General features: G+C 48.2%; 1 protein-coding gene across 8 annotated transcripts in view; it reads left to right on the forward strand.

Annotated features, from left to right (window-relative positions):
* EXOC6B (exocyst complex component 6B) overlaps positions 1-19,615 on the forward strand; it is a 246,067-nt gene that overhangs the window by 152,310 nt on the left and 74,142 nt on the right. For 3 of the 8 annotated variants that reach the window (XM_042872008.1, XM_042872012.1, XM_042872010.1), the window contains 3 exons: positions 539-673; positions 1,949-2,128; positions 8,344-8,373. In XM_042872008.1, coding sequence (XP_042727942.1) covers positions 539-673; positions 1,949-2,128; positions 8,344-8,373 — 345 coding nt within the window. Of the gene's footprint in view, positions 1-538; positions 674-1,948; positions 2,129-8,343; positions 8,374-9,083; positions 9,304-10,625; positions 12,045-19,615 lie in introns of those variants that run through there. The other 5 variants (XM_042872009.1, XM_042872013.1, XM_042872015.1 and 2 more) reach the window with 4 other exon arrangements.

The raw sequence follows: 19,615 nt of genomic DNA on the forward strand, positions 1-19,615 counted from the left end.
CAGCTGAGCATAGGAAAGTCATTAGAAAAAAAAATCTTCAGTGGTATTAGTGGCTGTCATGGGAAATGCTTTCTTTTTTTGTTGTTGTTGTTTCTTCCAAAAAAATGACCTTTTATATAACTCCCTGCTGCTGTTAAAGGAGGAGAGCCTTTGAGTGTGGGGCGAAGCTCAGTGTGTTTGTACAGCATCAGCATTTCCTGCTAGAAGTTCTCAGAAAGTGGCACCCATCAACTCAGCACCTCCCTGACTTCAGGAGCAACTTTCTGAATACCTTTTCTGAATCATAGAATGGCCTGGGTGGCAAAGGACCACAATGATCATCTCCTTCCAACCCCCTGCTATGTGCAGGGTCACCAACCAGCAGCCCAGGCTGCCCAGAGCCACATCCAGCCTGGCCTTGAATGCCTGCAGGGATGGGGCATCCCCAGCCTCCTTGGGCAACCTGTTCCAGTGCCTCACCACCCTCTTTGTGAGGAATACCTTTTCTTATTACCTTTCCTGAATATCTTTACTGAATACCTGCTCTTTGCTTTTGCAGCTGGTACAGATTATTATAAACACGACCCACTTGGAGAAATCTTGCAAGTTCCTCGAAGAATTCATAACCAACATCACCAATGTACTTCCAGAAACTGTTCACACCACAAAACTTTATGGGACCACGACTTTCAAGGTAAATGGCATCTCTGGGGAGCTCTGTCCATGTTTGGGTTGAAAGGTGATTTTATCATGGCCTGGGAGCTGAAGCCATCAGATGAGCTTCTGGCGTTCGTTTCAGAGCAGCTGTATGCACTACTCTTGTCCAGACCAAGAGCCTTTGTAGCCCCTAATTTACAGGCTGTGACTGCAGTGCTCATTATCTAAGGAATTAAGCAGCTTTTCAACAAAAGCCTGACTTCAGTTTTTTCATCAATGAACTTTCATTTTGTTGTTTGATCACCATACAGAGCTGCATGTGGCTGGCCATGAATGCAAGCTCTCTTCTTTCACTCAAGAGGAGAATAGATTTTGAGAACTTTAATTTCTATTCTTTCTGTTCCTTTTAGTGTTGTTAAATGCTAAAAGGAGAGTGGAAATGCTAAAAATCAGGGCTGAAAGGAAGTACTGGGCTTCCCAGTCTTTAAATTGTAACCCAGGAGCATCTTACCCAGATTCTTCCCATGAAGTTTTAAGACCACAGCTGGTTCAGCTGGGGGTTGTCTGAGTTCTGCCCTTTGGCCACAGAGTGGAAGGGAGCAGTGCCAGGGACTCCAGCAATGGTAGGGAATTGGCTACATGAGGTTTCCCTTGGGATAACCCAGCAGGTCCTGTGACCCCAAGGAAATCCCTTCCTTTTCCTATCAGACACCATCTTCCCATTTGGCCTAAGGATGAGTTTTTTCATCCTTGTCCTGTCAGGAAGGCTCTGAGCCCCTGTGCCAGTTTGTAGCCCTCCTACACCCAAAGCTTGGTGGATCTCATAGAATCATAGAATGACCTGGGTTGAAAAGGAGCACAGTGCTCATCCAGTTCCAACCCCCTGCTATGTGCAGGGTCACCAACCAGCAGACCAGGCTGCCCAGAGCCACATCCAGCCTGGCCTTGAATGCCTGCAGGGATGGGGCATCCACAGCCTCCTTGGGCAACCTGTTCCAATGTGTCACCACCTCTGAGTGACACACTCAGCCTTTTTCCACATGGAACGTTCTCCCCTGTCTCCTCCTCCCATCCCATGCCGTATTTGTCCTCCTTCTCCCTGGCTTTCAGCAGTCAGACACTCGTTTGATCATACCTGGAGCTGACCTGCCAGGATGAGCTAACCTGAGCTTATTGCAACCCTATGGTAGCCTACAGACACATTGCCTTGTGCTGTTAGGGCCGAAGTTTTGGTCAATCTGGCATCCTGTTCCTTATGGAACACCTTGTGCTGTCAACCCTTCATCCCATATAACGTGGTCTTGTTGGACAGGACGCCCGCCACGCTGCTGAGGAAGAGATTTACACTAACCTGAACCAGAAGATTGACCAGTTCCTGCAGCTGGCAGATTATGACTGGATGGCTCTGGAGCCTGGCAGCAGGGCCAGTGATTACCTTGTGGATCTCATTGGCTTCCTGCGCAGCACGTTTGCTGTGTTCACGCACCTCCCGGTAAGGGGCCTCCCCATTTTCTTTCATTTTTCAGGCTGGAAAGTGCACAGGCAGCTGATGGTGCTGTTGAAATGAGTGGTTGCTCGAGCTTTTATAGAGTGTGATGGAAATGAGGCCATACACTGGCCCTGTTTGACAGCAGATCAAGTGTTGTGAAGTAAATCTCTTTCTAAAGTAAGCTATTGCACGTGTTAGCAGAAGTGAGAGTCCCCCCAAGAATTTGCATGTCTATGGGAAAGAGGGAAATATCCCAGTCCACCAGCAGAAGCAAGATCATAACTCACTGGCCACCTATACCACGTTAGCCTTCATCTTAACAGACATTTGAGAATGATTTTTGAGAGATCTCAGTATAAGGGTGTGTATTATTCAAACTGCAGATCCATTTCCAAATGTTTGTCAGGTCACTGGGTGCCTTACATCAAAATATGGCTCTGCGTTGTAAGGCAGCATGTGTTTCTTTCCTTTCTCTGCTGTCCAAAATATGCCTGTGTTTATGCTGCTGTTGCGATCAGAAATGTCTTTCATGTTGTTTTTTTGCAGTTGGCTGAGCAGTGTCCACTTGAATAGGAACAATGTAATCATCAGGGAGTTTCATTTTTGCTCAGACAGCTTTTCTTTCTTTCTTTTAAACAAGATTTGTTCCGGGCTGTCTGGATATATACTTATGAGTCTCTTCAATCAGCAGGTATTTGGAAACAGCAAATCCACTGAACTCTGTCCCAAAAGCAACTTCACATTTTTTCTTCTTCACTGGACTGCTACCTATTTGTTGATACTGCATGTCCAGGATTGTAGAATACCGGCCCACACTGTGGACACCTCTCACTAGCTTGGATAGAAGCAGGAAGAGAAGGTTAATAATGCACAGTGGCAGCTTCCTGAATTTCATTCTGCTTGTGTCCAGGGATTGCACTGCTGGAAAGGATGTTCCAGCACTCCAGAACTGCTTTAGGAGGTGTTACAGCCTCAACAGTTCAGCAATACTTTACCAGCTTCTGCATGGTTCGTGCTGGATGGGGCTCTGAGCACCTGATGGAGCTGTGGGTGTCTCTGCCCATTGCTGGGAGTGGAACCAGATGGTTTTTAGTGGTCCTTTCCAACTCAAACCATTCTATGATGATTCTATGTCTTTGGCCACCAAAAGAGAAATCATAGAATCATTAGAGTTGGAAAAGACCTCTAAGATCATCAAGTTCAACAAATGGAAGTGAAAGGAGCTTTGGGCAGCGGTGTTGGGGCAAAGTGGCCTTGTCCAGGGCAAGGATTGGGACTGGATGGGCTTAAAGAAGGCCCCTTCCAACCCGACCCATTTGGTGACACTGGGAGTCCTTACACGACTAATTGAGCTTATGCAGCAGGGGTTTGCCTGCTATTCCAGTGGGTAGGGAAGGGGTACCAGAAACGAAGATATGCTCAGCCCTCTTCTCTGCTTCACTTTGGACTCTTATTGATGTTTTTGACATTCTTGTACCTCAAAGAGATGGGTGTGTTTGTGTAGGGAGTACCCCAAGGACCGTAAGGATCATTGAGTCCAGCTCCTGGATTACTTAACACTGCAGTTCTCAGAAAGCATTGCAGCATACCTTGCTGCTCACCACACATTTGCTGTCTCTTGCTCTGTCTTTCCCTCCATCGAGGGCAGAAATCCCCTTTGTTCCTCCTGCACAGAGCGAGGGGGGTCTGCTCTGCACTGGAGTGTGAAGCGCGGCCACCAGGAGAGAGGAGGATGGGGAGAGATGTCCACGATGATTTATGAGACAGACCTGGAGTGATTTATCTTCCTTAAATATTAATGTTTCCTTTTTGAATTAATCAGAATGGTTTTGGAGATGGGGAAGGCAGCTGGTTGGTCTGGAAGGACTGTTCAGGAGGCAGCTGGTGGATGCTTGCCATGCTGCAGGAGCTGGGTAATGCGTCGGAGATGCTCAGCTGCTGCCTTCAAAGCACTGCCCAGCGCTGAGCCTCCCACCGTCCCCTTGGATAGGGCAGTAAAGTGACACAGAGCTGCAGATTGTGAAATTGGGAGGCCTGAGTTAAATGGTGGATAGGAGAGAGAGGTATCGCTGCCCACAGTTGGGATTGGAGCTGATCCTTGAGGTCCCTTTCAACCCAAGCAATTCTGTGATTCTGTGATTCTTTTATGTGTTGGAGTTCCTTCCTTCAAAGGAGTGTTGTGGAGACCAATTCTTTGCCTGCTGCTGTCAGTTCCCTGCAGGCATCACCAGTGAGGATGAGTCAGGAAGAGCTGAAGGCTGTCGGAAGAGCACCAGCTCCTTTGATGGCTCAGCTGATTGCTTCTCAAGGACCTCTTCCCAGCCACTGATTTAGAAACACTTAATAATTTCGGTGACTTTCTGAATGATTTGTAGGAGGTGAGGCGTGGGAAAGCCCCCATCTGCCCAAAGCAGCACAGAAAAATGAAGGCCATGTTTGTGACAGCGCCGTGTGGACGGGATGTGCTTCCTTTGTGAAAGGAAAGGGTGAGAGGGCCTTGAGAGGGAAAGGAAGCATCTCCCAAAAGCACGAATCGGCACTGAGTATTGTGGGGCTGCAAGCAGCAAGGTGAAGCCTTTTCCATGCTGCTGGTCTGTCTCCAGCCCCAAATACACGGGGTTATCACACAGGAGATGCTGCCCTGTTGTAAACGAGTTTGCAAATGTTGGATGACCTCACACCAATAGCCACAAGGAAAGGGAAAGTAAGGCATCCTGTGGTTCCTATGTGTAGCCCCAGCTCTGCGCCCACCCTCCTGTTCCCGTGTCCTCACTGCTTTGGCAGTGCCCCTTCCTGCAGAGCTTTGTGCCCATCGGGTTTAGACAGTGAGCACGTGTGAGGAGCTCTCTGTGGCTGTTTGCACTTGCAGTTGGTTTTTAGCAGGAGAAGAGTGGCAGGCAGAGGGATGAGTAAGGAGCAGGAGACGAGCTGCTCGGCGGCCCTTTGTCATGACAGCAATTACAGCAAAAAAACCTCATCTGCTGATCAAAGAAACTCAGCCTGGGCACGCAGGCGGTTACGGTGCTAAAATCACAGCAACAAAAAGAGCTGTCCTGTAATAGAACGGAACCGAAAGCCCTGATCCTGCAAAAATGCAGGCGGTTGCTTCATGTGCTGTGTGTGAGTAATTCCATTGTGCTGCACGGGGCTGCTCGTGGGCAGGAAACCTCACTGGGGTCAAGGCTTGAAGCACAGCGGGCAGAGGGGATGGCCTTGGGGGTCACGGAGTGCTACAGGGAGAGGAGAGGAGTGAAAGGGCAGCTCCGTCCCAGCTTTGGCTCTGCGCTCCTGTTTGGGGATGGAGCAAGGCTGAATTTCATGGGGAAGAATTGATGCCGCTGATAAAGTTGATCCTGGCTGGTGGGATGGCACAGAGACCCTGCTCCTCAAGTAGAGATTGCAATTCCAAGTGTTGAAATAGGGATTGCAATTCCAAGTAGTCAAATGGGGGTTGCAGTTCCAAGTGGTCAGTCTAGAATTGCAGCTCCAGGTGGTCAAGTAGGGATTGCAATTCAAAGTGTTGAAGTAGGGATTACGATTCCAAGCATTGAAGTAGGGATTGCAGCTCCAAGTGTTGAAGCAGGAATTGCAGTTCCAAGTGGTCAAGTGGGAATTGCAACTCTAGATGGTCAAGCAGGGATTGCAGTTCCAAAGTGTTCGGTCAAGAACTGTAAATCCCAAGTGTTGAAGAAGGGATTGCAGTTCCAAATGTTGAGTCAAGAATTGCAATTCCAAATGTTGAAGCAGGAATTGCAATTCCAAATGATAATGAAGAATTACAGCTCTGTGTGGTCAAGTAGGGATTGCAATTCCAAGCGTTAATCAAGAGTTGCACCTCCCAAGTGTTGAAGTAGGGATTGCAATTCCAAACGTTCAGTCAAGAATTACAATACCAAATTGAAGCAGGAATTGCAACTCCAGGTGGTCAAGTGGGGATTGCAACTCCAAGCACTGAAGTGGAGATTGAGCAATTCCAAGTGCTCAATCAAGAATTGCAATTCCAAGTGTTTAAGCAGAGATTGCAGTTCCTAATTTTTCCTTCCGAGCGTCACAGCTCCTCCTGCTACCCAAGCCAATGGTGGTTGCTACTCCTAAAGCTGATGGAAGATGCTTTCTCTTGGGAGTTGGGAGCCCCCAGAGCCTCTGCTTTTTGCAGTTCTGCTTTGGGATGGTGAGCGTGGGGATGCAGAATGCTTTGGGGGTGAAAAGTTCATGGTGAAGTTAACGGGGCTTTGGTGCATACCAGTGCTGCATGAAATTTTCATGGTGGTTTATAGCCACAATTCGAAAATGCTCCGCTAAGTGCCCAAAATGTCTCAAAGCAAATAACATGCTGATGGAAATAAAAGCATAATTAACATTTGGCTTCCAGGCTGCCCTCTTCCTGTGTTAACCAGTGAGGGTTGGTTACTGCTGCTGCTCTGCTTATTAATATGGGATGCTCGGGCCTCCTTTAAAAGAAAATACTTCTTTCTTCTTTTTTTTCTTTTTTTCTTTTTTTTTCCTTTAAAAAAATAAAAAGAAGGAGAAAAAAAAAAAAAAAAAAAAAAAGAAAAAAAAAAGAAAAAGGTTTGCTGTTTTTTAGCAGGGAAAAAGGCCATGGCCTCCAGAATTAACATTTCCAGCATCATACTTTTAAAAGAATGACTGAAAAAGCCTTTTGTCTTTGATGGCTGATTGTTGTTTTTATTTCTTGTTAGACAAGTTAATGTAAATCGCATTGACAGGGCTACTCCAAACACACTGATTTGTTGACATTAAGCTTTTCAGAGATGGAGGGTTGTGTCAACACCTACAGTGAACTGTCAGGTTAACAAAGCAAGGATGTTTTCCTGGGGGAGGGGAGCAGAGTGGGGGGGAAGGGGTGTGTTTTGTTTTTATTTTAAGTTTCCTTTAATCCTCTGTTAGTCTTGTATCTTGATAACCTCCTTTGGAAGGTAATCAGGGCAGGTCAAGAGGTGACGGTGACCCAGGAAGGGGAAGCAATCTTTCAGCGATCGAACAAACTCCGACCTCCGCCATCCTGGGCAGTTCAGTTCAGTGGAGGGATTTCTCCTCCTCCTCCCCCCCCCCCCTCCGGCCCCCCTTTGTGCTTATTTTTGCCAGATGGCAGGCACAGATTTCAGCTGGAACTGCACAGACGCCGCGGACGCTCCGCATGGAACATTTTGCCTTATTCACCAGATTGGCATCTCTTCCCAGTTGGAAATACGTAATGCTGGCCCCAGCAGCTCTTGGGTAGAAAGAGCTTTCCAAGTGTTTATTTTCTTTTTAAAAGAGAATGGTTACCTGTGTTTTGCCTTCAGAAGTCGAGTCTCTCCATAATAATGTTAGAAGGCAATGTGTTGTGCGTGGAGATAAACGCACCACAGGACTGAGCTTTGTCCCAGCCACAGTCTTGACCAGGTTGGCAGGGATGGTCTACTATCAGATATGGAGGTTGGTGGCCCTGTCTGCAGCAGGAATCATAGAATCATAGAATCACCAAGGTTGGAAGAGACCTAAAAGATCATCCAGTCCAACCGTTCACCTATTCCCAATAGCTCCCACTAAACCATGTCCCTCAACACAACATCCAGCCTTTCCTTGAACACCCCCAGGCTCGGTGACTCCACCACCTCCCTGGGCAGTCCATTCCAGGAAGGATGGAGCTTGGTGATCCTTGAGGTCCCTTCCAATCCAAGCCATTGGATTCTGTAATAGCAATTTATTTTGCCCGGTAACCATCATGAAACCATCATATGAGTCCCGAAACCAAGTTCCTTAGATTTACACAAATCCTCTCTGGGCATAGATGACATCTCTATGGTGGGTGAGTTTTCTCATATCTAGAGGTGGGTGAGTTTTGTAGATGTCTCTGGGCAAATCCCTGCTGCCTCCTGCTGGGGTCGGACATCCATCCCATCCATTTTGTAGGTAGGAAAACTGAGGCACATGGCTGTTGTCTTGCCCCAGGTGGCTCAGCACGTTCAATATCAAGGCCAACAGCGTCTGGTGGGACGTGGCTCATCTGTTCCTCTTCCTCCTTAGTGCCATATTTTGCTCTTCTCATTCACTGAGCAGCCACAGCATCCCGCAGCCCGTGCCTCAGTTGGGGAGGAGCAGCGATGGGTTGTAGCACCCACACGTGATAACTGATGTGTACCTCTCTTGCCTTGCTTGCTGTTGCTTTGCTCTCTTCTGCTCTTGACTCAAACTCCCTGTGTTGTCCTCTGTAGGGGGATGTAGATGCCCACTCTACCATGTCGGTGAGTACACGGCTGCGCCTCGTGCTGTGCTCCGCTCGCACCTCCAGTGCTAGAGGGTGACTTGAACCAGGAAAGGTCATTGCTCTTGAAAGAGAGGAAAGGAAAATATTAACTAACTTTGGGTGGAAGCCTATCCCTTCCGCTGCTGCCGGCACAGGCATGGATTTTCTCTCAGCTTGAGATCAATCTGTAGAATCAATAGGAGGGGGTTTCCTTGCAGGAACACGTGCTGTTGCAGCAGCATTGCCAAATTGTTGCTCTTAGAGCGCATTGCATTTAACTGCCTCCTGTTATGCCCCATGTATCCCTAAACATTAGAGGCAACAGCTGTTATTTGGGAAAACAGGGTGAGATTTTCAACCTCAACCTGAAAGAAAGAAGACCTTTGCATATATCCCTGTGTTCTCCCTGTGGTCTGATCAGCACACATCCTTCTCAGGCTGCATTCCCAGCGGGGCTCTCCCTCCTGGCCTTAGTGCTAAGCCTGTCAGTAGAGGGTAGCGTGGTCTCTTGGTGTTTGCTGTCTCCCAGCTGGGACGAGGGCAATTAGCAAAGCAGACTTTCAGGACCTTTCTTCTGGTTCAATGCATGCCTCTAAGTGTTGTCATTTCTGCTTGTTGCGTGTGTTGGGAGAAAAGCGAAGGCATTTCAGCAGATAGATCCCAAATTGCTCACGAGTTGCTTTCTTGCTTCTATTCTGATGTCTGCAGCCAAGCCGTGTGCGAAACCAAGCACACCTCGTGCTTCTCGACGCCGTCGTGTGCCTCTGCCCTGCTCTGAGCTTCTGCTTCTATGCCTGTAGCCCTGCTCTGTGTTCATGCTGCCCATGGGGCTGCCTGGCCAGATCGGCATCGCGCGGTGCTGTTGGGTGCATGCACCCCTTTGCCTGGAAACTGAGCGTAGCTGAGCCCTGAGACCTTGTGTGGGCACTCCGGGGTTTCAGAGTCAACAGCAAGGCCTGACATCAATGTCAGCTTCTGGAAAGAAGGAGCCATCCTACAGCAATCGTGGCCCTGTGGGCAGGGATGTGTCACACTTGGTGGCAGTCCCCCAACAGCCACCGATTTGCAGGGGAGATCTGAGTATCCCCTTGTGCTCAGCCCATCCTGTGCAGGGGCCTGGGGTGTACCCCAAGAGGGATGGAAGCAAAAAGGAGCATTGCCTCTGGCTTTTGAGACTTTGCACAATTTAGAAGCCAGATGTATTTATTTCTTTAATTGAATCCAGTGCCTAGACAGCTATGGAGTCAGCTTCCTACGGAGAGGGGTGCATTAGTTTCATTAAGGTAAATCAATGAAAAGTAATACCTGGAGGTCCCCTGGAAAGGGTCAGGGATGGAGTAATCCCTTTATACGGTGGGACTTTGCTAGCCTGCTCTTGGTTTTGTTCTTAACTGCAACACATTCTAATTTTGCTTTTAACCCCTCTAATTTTTTGTTCACTTGGTTGTTTGTTTTAATTGGTGGAAATAAATCACTAATCTGTCTGAGAGAATGAAAAATAAAAATCTGATTGCACGACATAGCAGCACAAAGGAGCAATTGTGGCTGCATTTAAAGCGTCTGGTGGGAAGCAGTTGTGGCTGATCCTAGAGGTTTCTCCGTGTTGTAGATACAGAAAAACACCCCAAGTTGTGAGTCTGGGTCACAGGCATGGACAGGGCTGTGAGCAGCCTCTGTAAAATCCTGTCTGGGTGCTTCTTCTGCTCTCCAAGGAAGATCCTGCTCTCTCTTGAGGTTACTCGATCCAGTTTGCGCTCAAGGTTGGACAGTTTGCCATGGTCAAAGATGGGATCATGCCTGGAGCAGTGCTCGTGTGGCTGTGGGGTCTGGGCTGTTCCTGATGCTCTGGGGCTGTGTGCCACTCTTCAGGTGTCCCCAGGATCCCAAATACTGGCCAAAAGGAATGGGTCAGAATGAGAACTTCTGGTTGCACTGACGCGTTCAAATATGGTGGAGTTAGCTTTGTTGGCTGGGGAAGCCTGACCTCTGCTTAACCCACGAGTGCTAGTTAAGTAGGATTTGGGTAAGCCAAGTTATCTTGTAATTACATGGTTTCTTGTGTGCTTTCAGCACTCTGAAAATTAATTGAAGCTAAAATGCCCAGTCCCATAAATCCTTTAAACCAGGGTGTGCGCGCTTGCATAGGTTTTGCTTCCTTTTGTGTAGTCACCTTGGCATGTTTGGCTTTGATTTCATTTTACAAACTTAGATTTATAAAGCTATTTTATGCTTACTTTTGCATGCACAAAGAATCAGATGTGTGGTACGGGGAATTTGGCAGTCAAAAAACCATCCTCAGCATAAGGAATTCAAACACGCCCGCTGCTTCCTGCACCAGAGCCCAGCACAGAGCTTCCAGCAGCACCGTCAGATGTTAAAGCATGTTTCTTTTTTCCCTTTGGACTCAAATTTGAGTGAAATAATAGGCTTTGCCATTATATGCTTTCCTCTGGCTTCGTACATTGGCAACCTGAAGTCTTGCAAGACTTCGACGTTGGGAGCACGCAGGGGAATGTTGATGAATGTCATATCTGCAGCAGAATCACTGAGTCCTTAAAGTTGGGAAAGACCTCTAAGATCATCAAGTTCAACCATCAATTCACAGTCAAGTGCTGGAGCAGAATGGTGGGAAGGAAGCGGTTGCAGATGCGGACATGGAGTTTGGTGACTGTCATTGGGTGCCAACACAGAGCTGTGTGTTCTCCAGGCACCGTGCAGCCTACATAGCAAGAGAAAGGAAGCAAAACATTGAAAGATGAGGGTCTTCATGGATTTTCTCGTGGTTGCCATGGTCTTTCTTCGTGGTGTTTCATGAATGAATAAGGAGAACTGGATGTGCTAATGAAAAAAAAAACAAGGTGCCATTCAGCTTTCATAGAACTATAGAGTTGTTCAGGTTGTAAAAGACCTCTCAGATCCCCAGGTCCAACCCCAAACCATCCCACCATGCCCACTGACCATGCCCCTCAGTGCCACATCTCCATGGTTCTTAAACCAAGCCTCCGGGCTCAGTGACCCCACCACTCCCTGGGCAGCCTGTTCCAATGCATCGCCACTTTCTGAGTAGAAATTGTTCTTAATATCCAACTTCCTCCTCTCTGTTTCTCAACCAGAAGTTGTGTTCTTACATGAAATAAAAATTTCATTAACATTTTGCCCTTGGAAAATAGTAAGAACAGCGGCAGTTCCACGTGCTGCTTGTGCAGATCACTACTTCTCAGTAATCAGCTCTGATTGCCCGGTTCAGAAGCAGAAACCTACTGAATTGCATTGGAAACAGAGTGGGTTTTTTTAATCTTTTGAGCTCTTTTTTTTCAATCTGCTCAACATCTGGGGCTGAAGTCACGTCCCAGTTCCATTTCCAGCAGGCATTCGAACATCATGGAGAACGCACCGAGCCCTCAATGGGCACCACAGTAAGTGGGCATCTGTTGAGCTCTAGGTTCTGTTGGAGCAAGGCATGGGCTCTGCATGAGGCTGAGCACAGCCTGCTGGTCTTCCAGCCTTGAGATCCTTCCCCTTTTAATTATAACCCAACTGCTAGCACTGTACAGTACAGATGAATCGGTTCTGTGCACTCTCTCTTTTTAAGCCTTCCTGCTGCTGTAATTGGCAGATGCTTTGCCCCGATAAATCAAGAGATGAGCGTGGTTCAAACTCTTCATACATGAGGGACAAAATTAAAAAAAAAAATAAAAAAATCTGCATTTAATCAACGTTTTGTTTCCAAAATGGCAGCTGCTTTGTATTTAATGGAAAATCAGACTCTTCCCAATGGAAAGAATGTTATTCCCAAAGCGAATACAAAAGAAAATAAAAGCCACAAAAGAGGGAGGATGAAATATGTCATTTATTTTTTTTCTCGTTCGTTCCAGTTTTTGCTCTCTGATAATTGTCGGGCCAGGGCTCTGGTTTGTGTCAGGCATTTTGGGAAGCCTCACCCCATGGACACGGGGTCTGGGGAGGAGCACGGCGAGGGCTGCACGGCTCTAAGAGCTCCACGAGGGATGACGGCTGCTCCTGGGTGAACAGAGTCTCATTAAACGCAGGCTGTTTGTGGGCTTCGTTCCTTCTTAGAGGTACCTGTGGTGTTTGGACATTGTGTTTTTCCATGGTGGAGAGCTGAGGAGTGTGGATTCATTCAGGGGAAAGAACTGTTAAGATGATCGCATCCAACCATCAACCCGTAGAATCATAGAATGGGTTGCAAAGGACCACAATGATCACCTGGTTTCAATCCCCTGCTGTGTGCAGGGTCACCAACCAGCAGCCCAGGCTGCCCAGAGCCACATCCAGCCTTGAATGCCTGCAGGGCTGGGGCATCCACAGCCTCCTTGGGCAACCCGTTCCAGTGCCTCAGCAATCTCCACCATGTGGCAAAGCCAAAGGGTTCCCTTCTGGGAAAGGAGAACTGGATTTAGCTGTTGTGGTGCGCTCTGCCCATACGTTTTGGGTTGTGTTGAAGCCTTGCTTTTGATGGTTAGAGGGCTGGAGCATCTCCGCTATGAAGACAGGCTGAGGGAGCTGGGCTTGTTCAGCCTGGAGAAGAGAAGGCTGTGGGGTGACCTCATTGCAGCCTGCAGTACCTAAAGGGAGCCTACAAACAGGAGGGGAATCAACTCTTTGAAAGGGTAGATAACAGCAGGACAAGAGGAAATGGTTTGAAGTTGAGAGAGGGAAGATTGAGGTTGGATGTGAGGGGGAAGTTCTTGACAGAGAGAGCGGTGAGGTGCTGGAACAGCTGCCCAGAGAGGCTGTGGATGCCCCATCCATCCCTGGAGGTGTTCAAGGCCAGGCTGGATGGGGCCCTGGGCAGCCTGGGCTGCTATGAAATGTGGAGGTTGGTGGCCCTGCCTGTAGTGGGGAATTGGAGCTTGATGATCCTTGAGGTCCTTTCCTACCCAAGCCATTCTATGATTCTGTGATTTGCTGTTTCCTATATTTGCATTTCCCATGATTTCTCACAGATAGAAAACCCTTGAGTTGTGCTTCTGCTGTTGAAGATATTCACTCCTTCCTGTGAGCAAATGCATGCAGTATGTGATGGGCTGCTCCTCTCCATGGCCATGCAGGAGCAACCTTGCCCTGCCCAAATTAAACACCATTTGGTGTTGATGCTCCCTCCAGCTTCACCCAGAACAGCCTCCAGCTGTTGGCCTTGGTGATCCATAGCGGAACCAAACTATTTTTCTTTCTCTTTTATTGGAATTTCAGGGGTTTTGTATCAGACTGCAGTGGTCAGCATAACTGGCTGTCTGGTTTATTTTTGTGTGGTGGCAGTTTCACTATGGTCTGTGCCTGCAGGCTGGTGCTGCTCGTAGGTGGCATCTGAGATTCCATGGTGGAGAGCTGTCTCTTGATCGTGGCTGTTAGATGACAGGGATGGTTGGAGTCCTAAGACAGGAATCCCCATTTTTTCATCAGAGTAGTGCATGGCAGTGCCTCAGTGGTGTCAGTCTGCTTAAATGTGGTGGTTTGCTGATGGCAATACAGCTTCTCCCATAGGGGCAAGTAGGATGGGGTGGGGTTTTGTGGGGTAGGCTGGAGACACAGAGGTCCCAGTTGTGTTTTGGATCCAAAATGCCTTCTTCAAAGAAGGATGTGTGCTTCTTCTTTCATTAATTTGAGCACCAAAAAGCCTGTAATTTTAGCTCCCCCAAACAATGTGAAGGACCAGGTTGGCTACAAGTCTGGGAGTGTCCCTTTCCTGACAGCACTGCATGAGTGTTGCTCATCACCGACTTTCTCTTGCAGGTTGGAAGCTTTCTGCTTCTTTTCCTTGGCAGATTCCAAGGCCACGTAACCTCCAGCTGTGTAATTTGCAGCTGGGGGCACCATTCCTGTTGGTGGGATTTGGGATGTTGCAGGTTTGAGCTCTGCTATTCACTGTAGGTGCTGAGCTGTTGTAGACAAGGAGTGGCTCTCTGGATCCCTGTTTTGAAACCGATCCCTTAGGGATGAACATGTTGGACATAGAATCATCATCATACAATGGCCTGGGCTGAAAAGAACCACAATGATCATCCAGTTCCAACCCCCTGCTGTGTGCAGGGTCACCAACCAGCAGACCAGGCTGCCCAGAGCCACATCCAGCCTGGCCTTGAATGCCTGCAGGGATGAGGCATCCACAGCCTCCTTGGGCAACCTGTTCCAGTGCCTCACCACCCTCTGTGTGAAAAACCTCCTCCTAATATCCAACCTAAACCTCACCTGCCCTAGTTTAAAATGCAGAGGAATTAATGAGGGTGGTGTTGAGACCGTGGCAAACCAGGCAGGCATGGGCACACTGAGAGGCTCAAAGACAGCAAAGCTGATTTCCTAATATTCCCCTCAAAAATGTCCTGATTTTTCCCACCTTGCCCACAAAAGTGGCAAAGATTTGCAAGATAACTCAGTTTATTTCTGCAGAAGGAAAACTTAAATAGCCCTGATTACATCCTCCTGCTCTCAGTGCATTCGCTGCGGTGAGGAGCTGTATGATGGTGGCAGTTTCATTTGCACCTATTTGTGGGCAGGATACGAGAACACATAGTCTAAATAGCAGGAAAAGGGAGCTGACCTTTCTGCCATCATTTCATTGAGGTTTTGTGTTGCCAAACCATTGTGTTAAGATGATTGGGATGAGTCCAGCTTATGGTCCGCTGGTAGATGCTCATGGACTAAGGAAGGGAACAAGATGCTGTGAAGCAGTTTTACACTGCAGGCTCTGGGATTTCCACAGTGCCTTATTTGCTTGTCCGAACCAGTATTCTTGACTCATAACTATGATGGAGTAAAATTTATATCCCCATCCCTGGAGACTTTCAAGGCAAGGCTGGGTCAGGCCTTGGGTAACCTGTTCTAGCTGTGCTGTCCCTGTTCATTGCAGGGGAGTTGGACTAGATGGCCTTCAGAGGTCCCTTCCAACTCCAAGGATTGTATGGTTCTATGAGTCGTGTTGTTTATAACGGAGTGGACTTGTCATGCCAAGAGTTCCATATTTATTTTGCCCATTTTTCTATTGTCCGCAAGCGCGTGGATTTGCATGTCTGAGCGTACTGCACCAAAGCAGTCCCGGTGCATGTGGCAGATGAAAACAAATCCTGCTGTTATAAAAACACAACAGTTGCAAACCCTGGGACTGCTTGAAACCTGTCAGGCTTTGTTTCTCGTGGCAATATCCCATTAGTCCTTCGGTGAGCTGACGGAAGCGTTAGCAGTGCCACAATGGGACTTTTGTTTGCGCTTTGCCCGCTCTGTGATGGGGATAAGGGGCAGTGGGAGGCAGCGGCGGCCCTTTGGAGGTGAAGGTGATGCAGGATGGGTCCCCATGGGTCTCCCTGGAGCCTGCAGCAGTTGGTGCAAGCCGGGAGCCCCCAGCCCTGCAATGAGGTGGGTAGCGGCAACCGATTCCTGATTGCACACTAAGATTAATGGGTATTTATTTTAACAACCATTCCGTTTCAGTAGCTTTTAATGAGTCCTTTGATAGCAAGTTCCTTAATTAACAAGGCAGCCTTTCAGCTTTTCCCTTCCCTAATTGTTAACATATTTGCTATTTTCAAACAAATACGCTACCGTGAGCAACGCCGGCTCTGCACTGACCTTCTCCTGCCTCCTGGGAACCCAAAAGGCTTAATCTGCTGCCCAAGGATGAAATGCAGCTGAAATGAGATGATTTCATGGCTGGTTTCCTGCAGCGTGTTTGACTCAGTGGGGCTTGGTTCAAGGAGTACTGCTTGTGCTGATGTGTGGCACCTATGGCTTGCATTTTGAGGACAGCATCGGGAGGTTTGGCTCTGCTGCTTCATTCATTGGCTATTCATTGGTATTCATTGGGTATCACGCCTCTGTGCATCTCTGGGAGCACCAAATGGGCAGCATCACCTTGAGAGGTGTCACATAATCATCGAGTCATTAAGGTTGGAAAGGACCTCTGAGATCCCCAGGTCCCCAACCCATCCCACCATGCGCACTCACCTCAATGCCACATCGCCACGGTTCTGGGGCAGCTCCAGGGATGGTGACCCCACCACTCCCTGGGCAGCTGTGCCAGTGCCTGTCCACTCTTTTGGAGGAGAAATTCTTCCTAATGTTCAATCTGCCTGTGATGGAAACACCAGCTGCAGACCCCAGCTGCAAGGGGGTTGCACTGAGGGCAGTTGGACAGGGGGATTCCTACGTGGGCAAAAAAAAGCAGTTACAGACCCATTAAAGTCTACAAACAAACCCACGGCTGTTGATGGTGTGCTCAGGAAGAGAATTGCTATTTTGCTGGCCATGTTTGAGATGGGCAAAGGGTGGTTGGGCATGTGCTTGGGTGTCTCAGCAGCTGAGCTCCGCATGTACTCATGCACCACCCAGTTCTGCCCCACGCAAATCCTGTTCAGCTTTTGTGAGGTTTGCAAAGTAAACAACTGATGCGATAGAGGTTTTCTTGTTGACTTCAAGCTCCTCCGTTTTCTGTCATGTTGGTAAATGAGCTATTGGTGACTTTAGAGTGTTAGTTTTACTCTCATCTCTGCAGGCAGTTCATAGGAGCCCATTCTGGCTGAGGCTGGATATCCATCTGGGTCCTTTTGGTCCAGCCCAGCCCCAGCAGGGACTCCCGGTTGTACCTGGGCCCATATCCAATGGCTTTTGTAGGTCCCCAAGGAGGAGACAGCATAGATTCCTCTAAGATCATCAAGTCAACCCATCCCCACTTCCCATGTCCCTCAGTGCCATATCTGCATGCGTCTCTGGTTCCTCCGAACCATAGCAGGATAGCAGGGTTCTGTAGGAGCAGCCTCTGTGATGGGCACCCCTGACACCTCCAAGCCAAGGCACATGTCCTGGCACTGCTCAAGGTGGGACTGGAAATGATTTTGGAGGTTTAGAGGAAAACATGTCAATCACAGGCTTGGATCACTGCCGCCATCCTGGGAACTACAGTAGGAACTGGAAGAGGAAAGAGAAATAGAACCCCTTGTTAGGAGCAATCGATCAATGTCCTCATTTGATTTTTCTCCTACCAGCAACAACTGCTTATCAAGCAGGTATTGCAGTTGGTTTCTGGGAAAATATTATAAAATTGATGTTTGTGTGCAGTGGCTGATCTTGCAGAGAGCTGCTGTAAGTGGCGTCTTTGTCACTGTCTGTATCTGTATTTATAAGACTGAAAGAGCATAAATTCTGGAAAGGTGTTAGACCTTGGTGTGCCAGGCAGCTGTGCCCCATGGTGGAGGACCTCCTGTCCCCAACTGGGCCTTTATCACAGTGATTTAAAGCATCTCCAGGCCCTCAGCTCATAAATAGGAGGAAGAATGGATTAAAAGTACCTGCGTATGCTTTTATCTTTCATCCAATAATTTTGAGTTTGTATGCTTGTATGGTTTGTATGCTCTGCTTCTGCCACGAAGGCTCTGCAGAGCTGTTGTGCTGTCAGGGCATGACGATTAAATTGCCTTTTCCCTCCCGTCTCCCTTGCGTCTGGCTTATTAACTTGACATTTCATTTCAACTATTTGCTGTTCTTCTCACCCTCCCAGTGTTGCTTGTCATTCACTCTCTCTTTGGGCAAGCTTGGCTGGCCGGAGGAATGCATGCAGCAGAGCAGGTGTGTTTGCAGGCACAGGTAACCCTTTAGGTACCTCCGTGCTGCTGATCCAACCTTTACTTGGTGTACAAGGAGAGTCTTACACTATGTTTTTTCTCACTGAGGCTGAAAACCTTCTTATGGGTTTTCCTTTTGACTTCGTCCATGGAGGTTTGTGTCTCAGCTGCCCTGGGGTTGCAGCCTGTGTCCAGGCTCATGGATTTTTGGGTTCTCTTCCGAGCAGAGTGGGTGATGAGAAGGAAAAGTCCGCTTTGGGTTTGAGTTGCATATCACAAGGAGTCTCAAGTTGGCTGGGGAACAGCTGTGGGACTGCAGGTGGAGAGGATGATGTGTGAGGATCATAGAGGATGGACCAAGACTGAGCCTTCTGCTCAACAACACATCAAAACACCCGGAGCATAGCAACGATTCAAAGTGTCTGTTGGAAGTAATGAAGAAAAATGGTGGTCGGATAGCAGCGTGCTTCCACTGCATACAGGGCTGAGGAATGAGCCCGAGCAGCACTGTAAATAACCCAGTATGTCAGAACGGTGCGAGGAAATGATGAAAAGCAAAAACTCGTGGCTGCGCTAAACTTTATGGTTGCCATGTTTCATCTTAATTTTAGCAAAGGTGTTTGTTCTGAGGTGAGTAATGGACGCTGCCGGAGCCTGGGAACGGCAGTAAACAATGGAGATGGAGTGCCCTGCCCTCCGAGCGTGCCTCTGCTTTCTTATTAATGACAAAGGAAGTTTTCCTGCTGCTGAAGATGGATGTTGCCCATGCATCCAAACCTACTTGGTGAAGCTGGCAAGAGCATTTCCCAGTTCATGTATCAAAAACCTGCTCATCTGTCCGTGCTGCGGTAATGAAACTTGTGATCCACCCCCACTTTAATCCCAGTTCGAGTACAATTTGTACAATGCTTGTAAATGTCTCCTAAGCCACTCCTCGTTTCCAAGAGAGCGTGTTAAATCCTTTTGTGTGCGTTTGAAAACATAATCTCCAGCTGAAGCACGGCTGTTTGCATGGCAGCCCCACCACCAGAAGTGCTGTCGTGGAGGTTGCAGGCATTGAGCTGTGGTTGGTTCCACGCAGCATTGGCCAAAGAGTTTCTGTAAGTCTGTGTTCCCGTGCTAGAACTGCACATTTTTATGGGTTTAATGCATGTTCCACACCTGCACTGCATACAGAAGCCTGTTATGTAGATCCTGCTGCAACTTTTGGACCCAAGCAATGAGGGAATTCTTTTGAGGAACTGTAAATGAGGGGAGAAATTCAACTAGGTTGAACAACAGTCTGCTGCCCAGTTTGGAAGCTTGTCACAAAGGTTTGGTTGCAATTTGGTGGGTGGGGAAATACGTGTTGCTCACAGAAAGGACTTTTTCCACCTCTGTCTTCTCCTGGTGTCTCAGGGAGTTCAGGAACCTGTAGGCTGCCATGGAAGAACTCAACTTGAGGCCATCATCTCTCATCCTATCCCCATTACATGGGAGCAAAGGCCAATCCCCACCTCACTACCACCTCCTTGCAGGGAGTTGTACAGAGTGATGAGGTCTCTCCTGATCCTCCTCTCCTCCAGACTGACCCAGCCTGTTGGCCCTGTAGGTCTCCCCATGAAGTAGGGGTGTACTGGAGGAGCCAAGTGTTGATGGTCACCTTCTCTATGGAACAGACACGTGCAG

The sequence above is a fragment of the Lagopus leucura genome, unplaced genomic scaffold, assembly GCF_019238085.1.
Source record: "Lagopus leucura isolate 7727_CA_CO unplaced genomic scaffold, USGS_WTPT01 Super-Scaffold_100004, whole genome shotgun sequence".
In the NCBI taxonomy this organism is placed as follows: domain Eukaryota; kingdom Metazoa; phylum Chordata; class Aves; order Galliformes; family Phasianidae; genus Lagopus; species Lagopus leucura.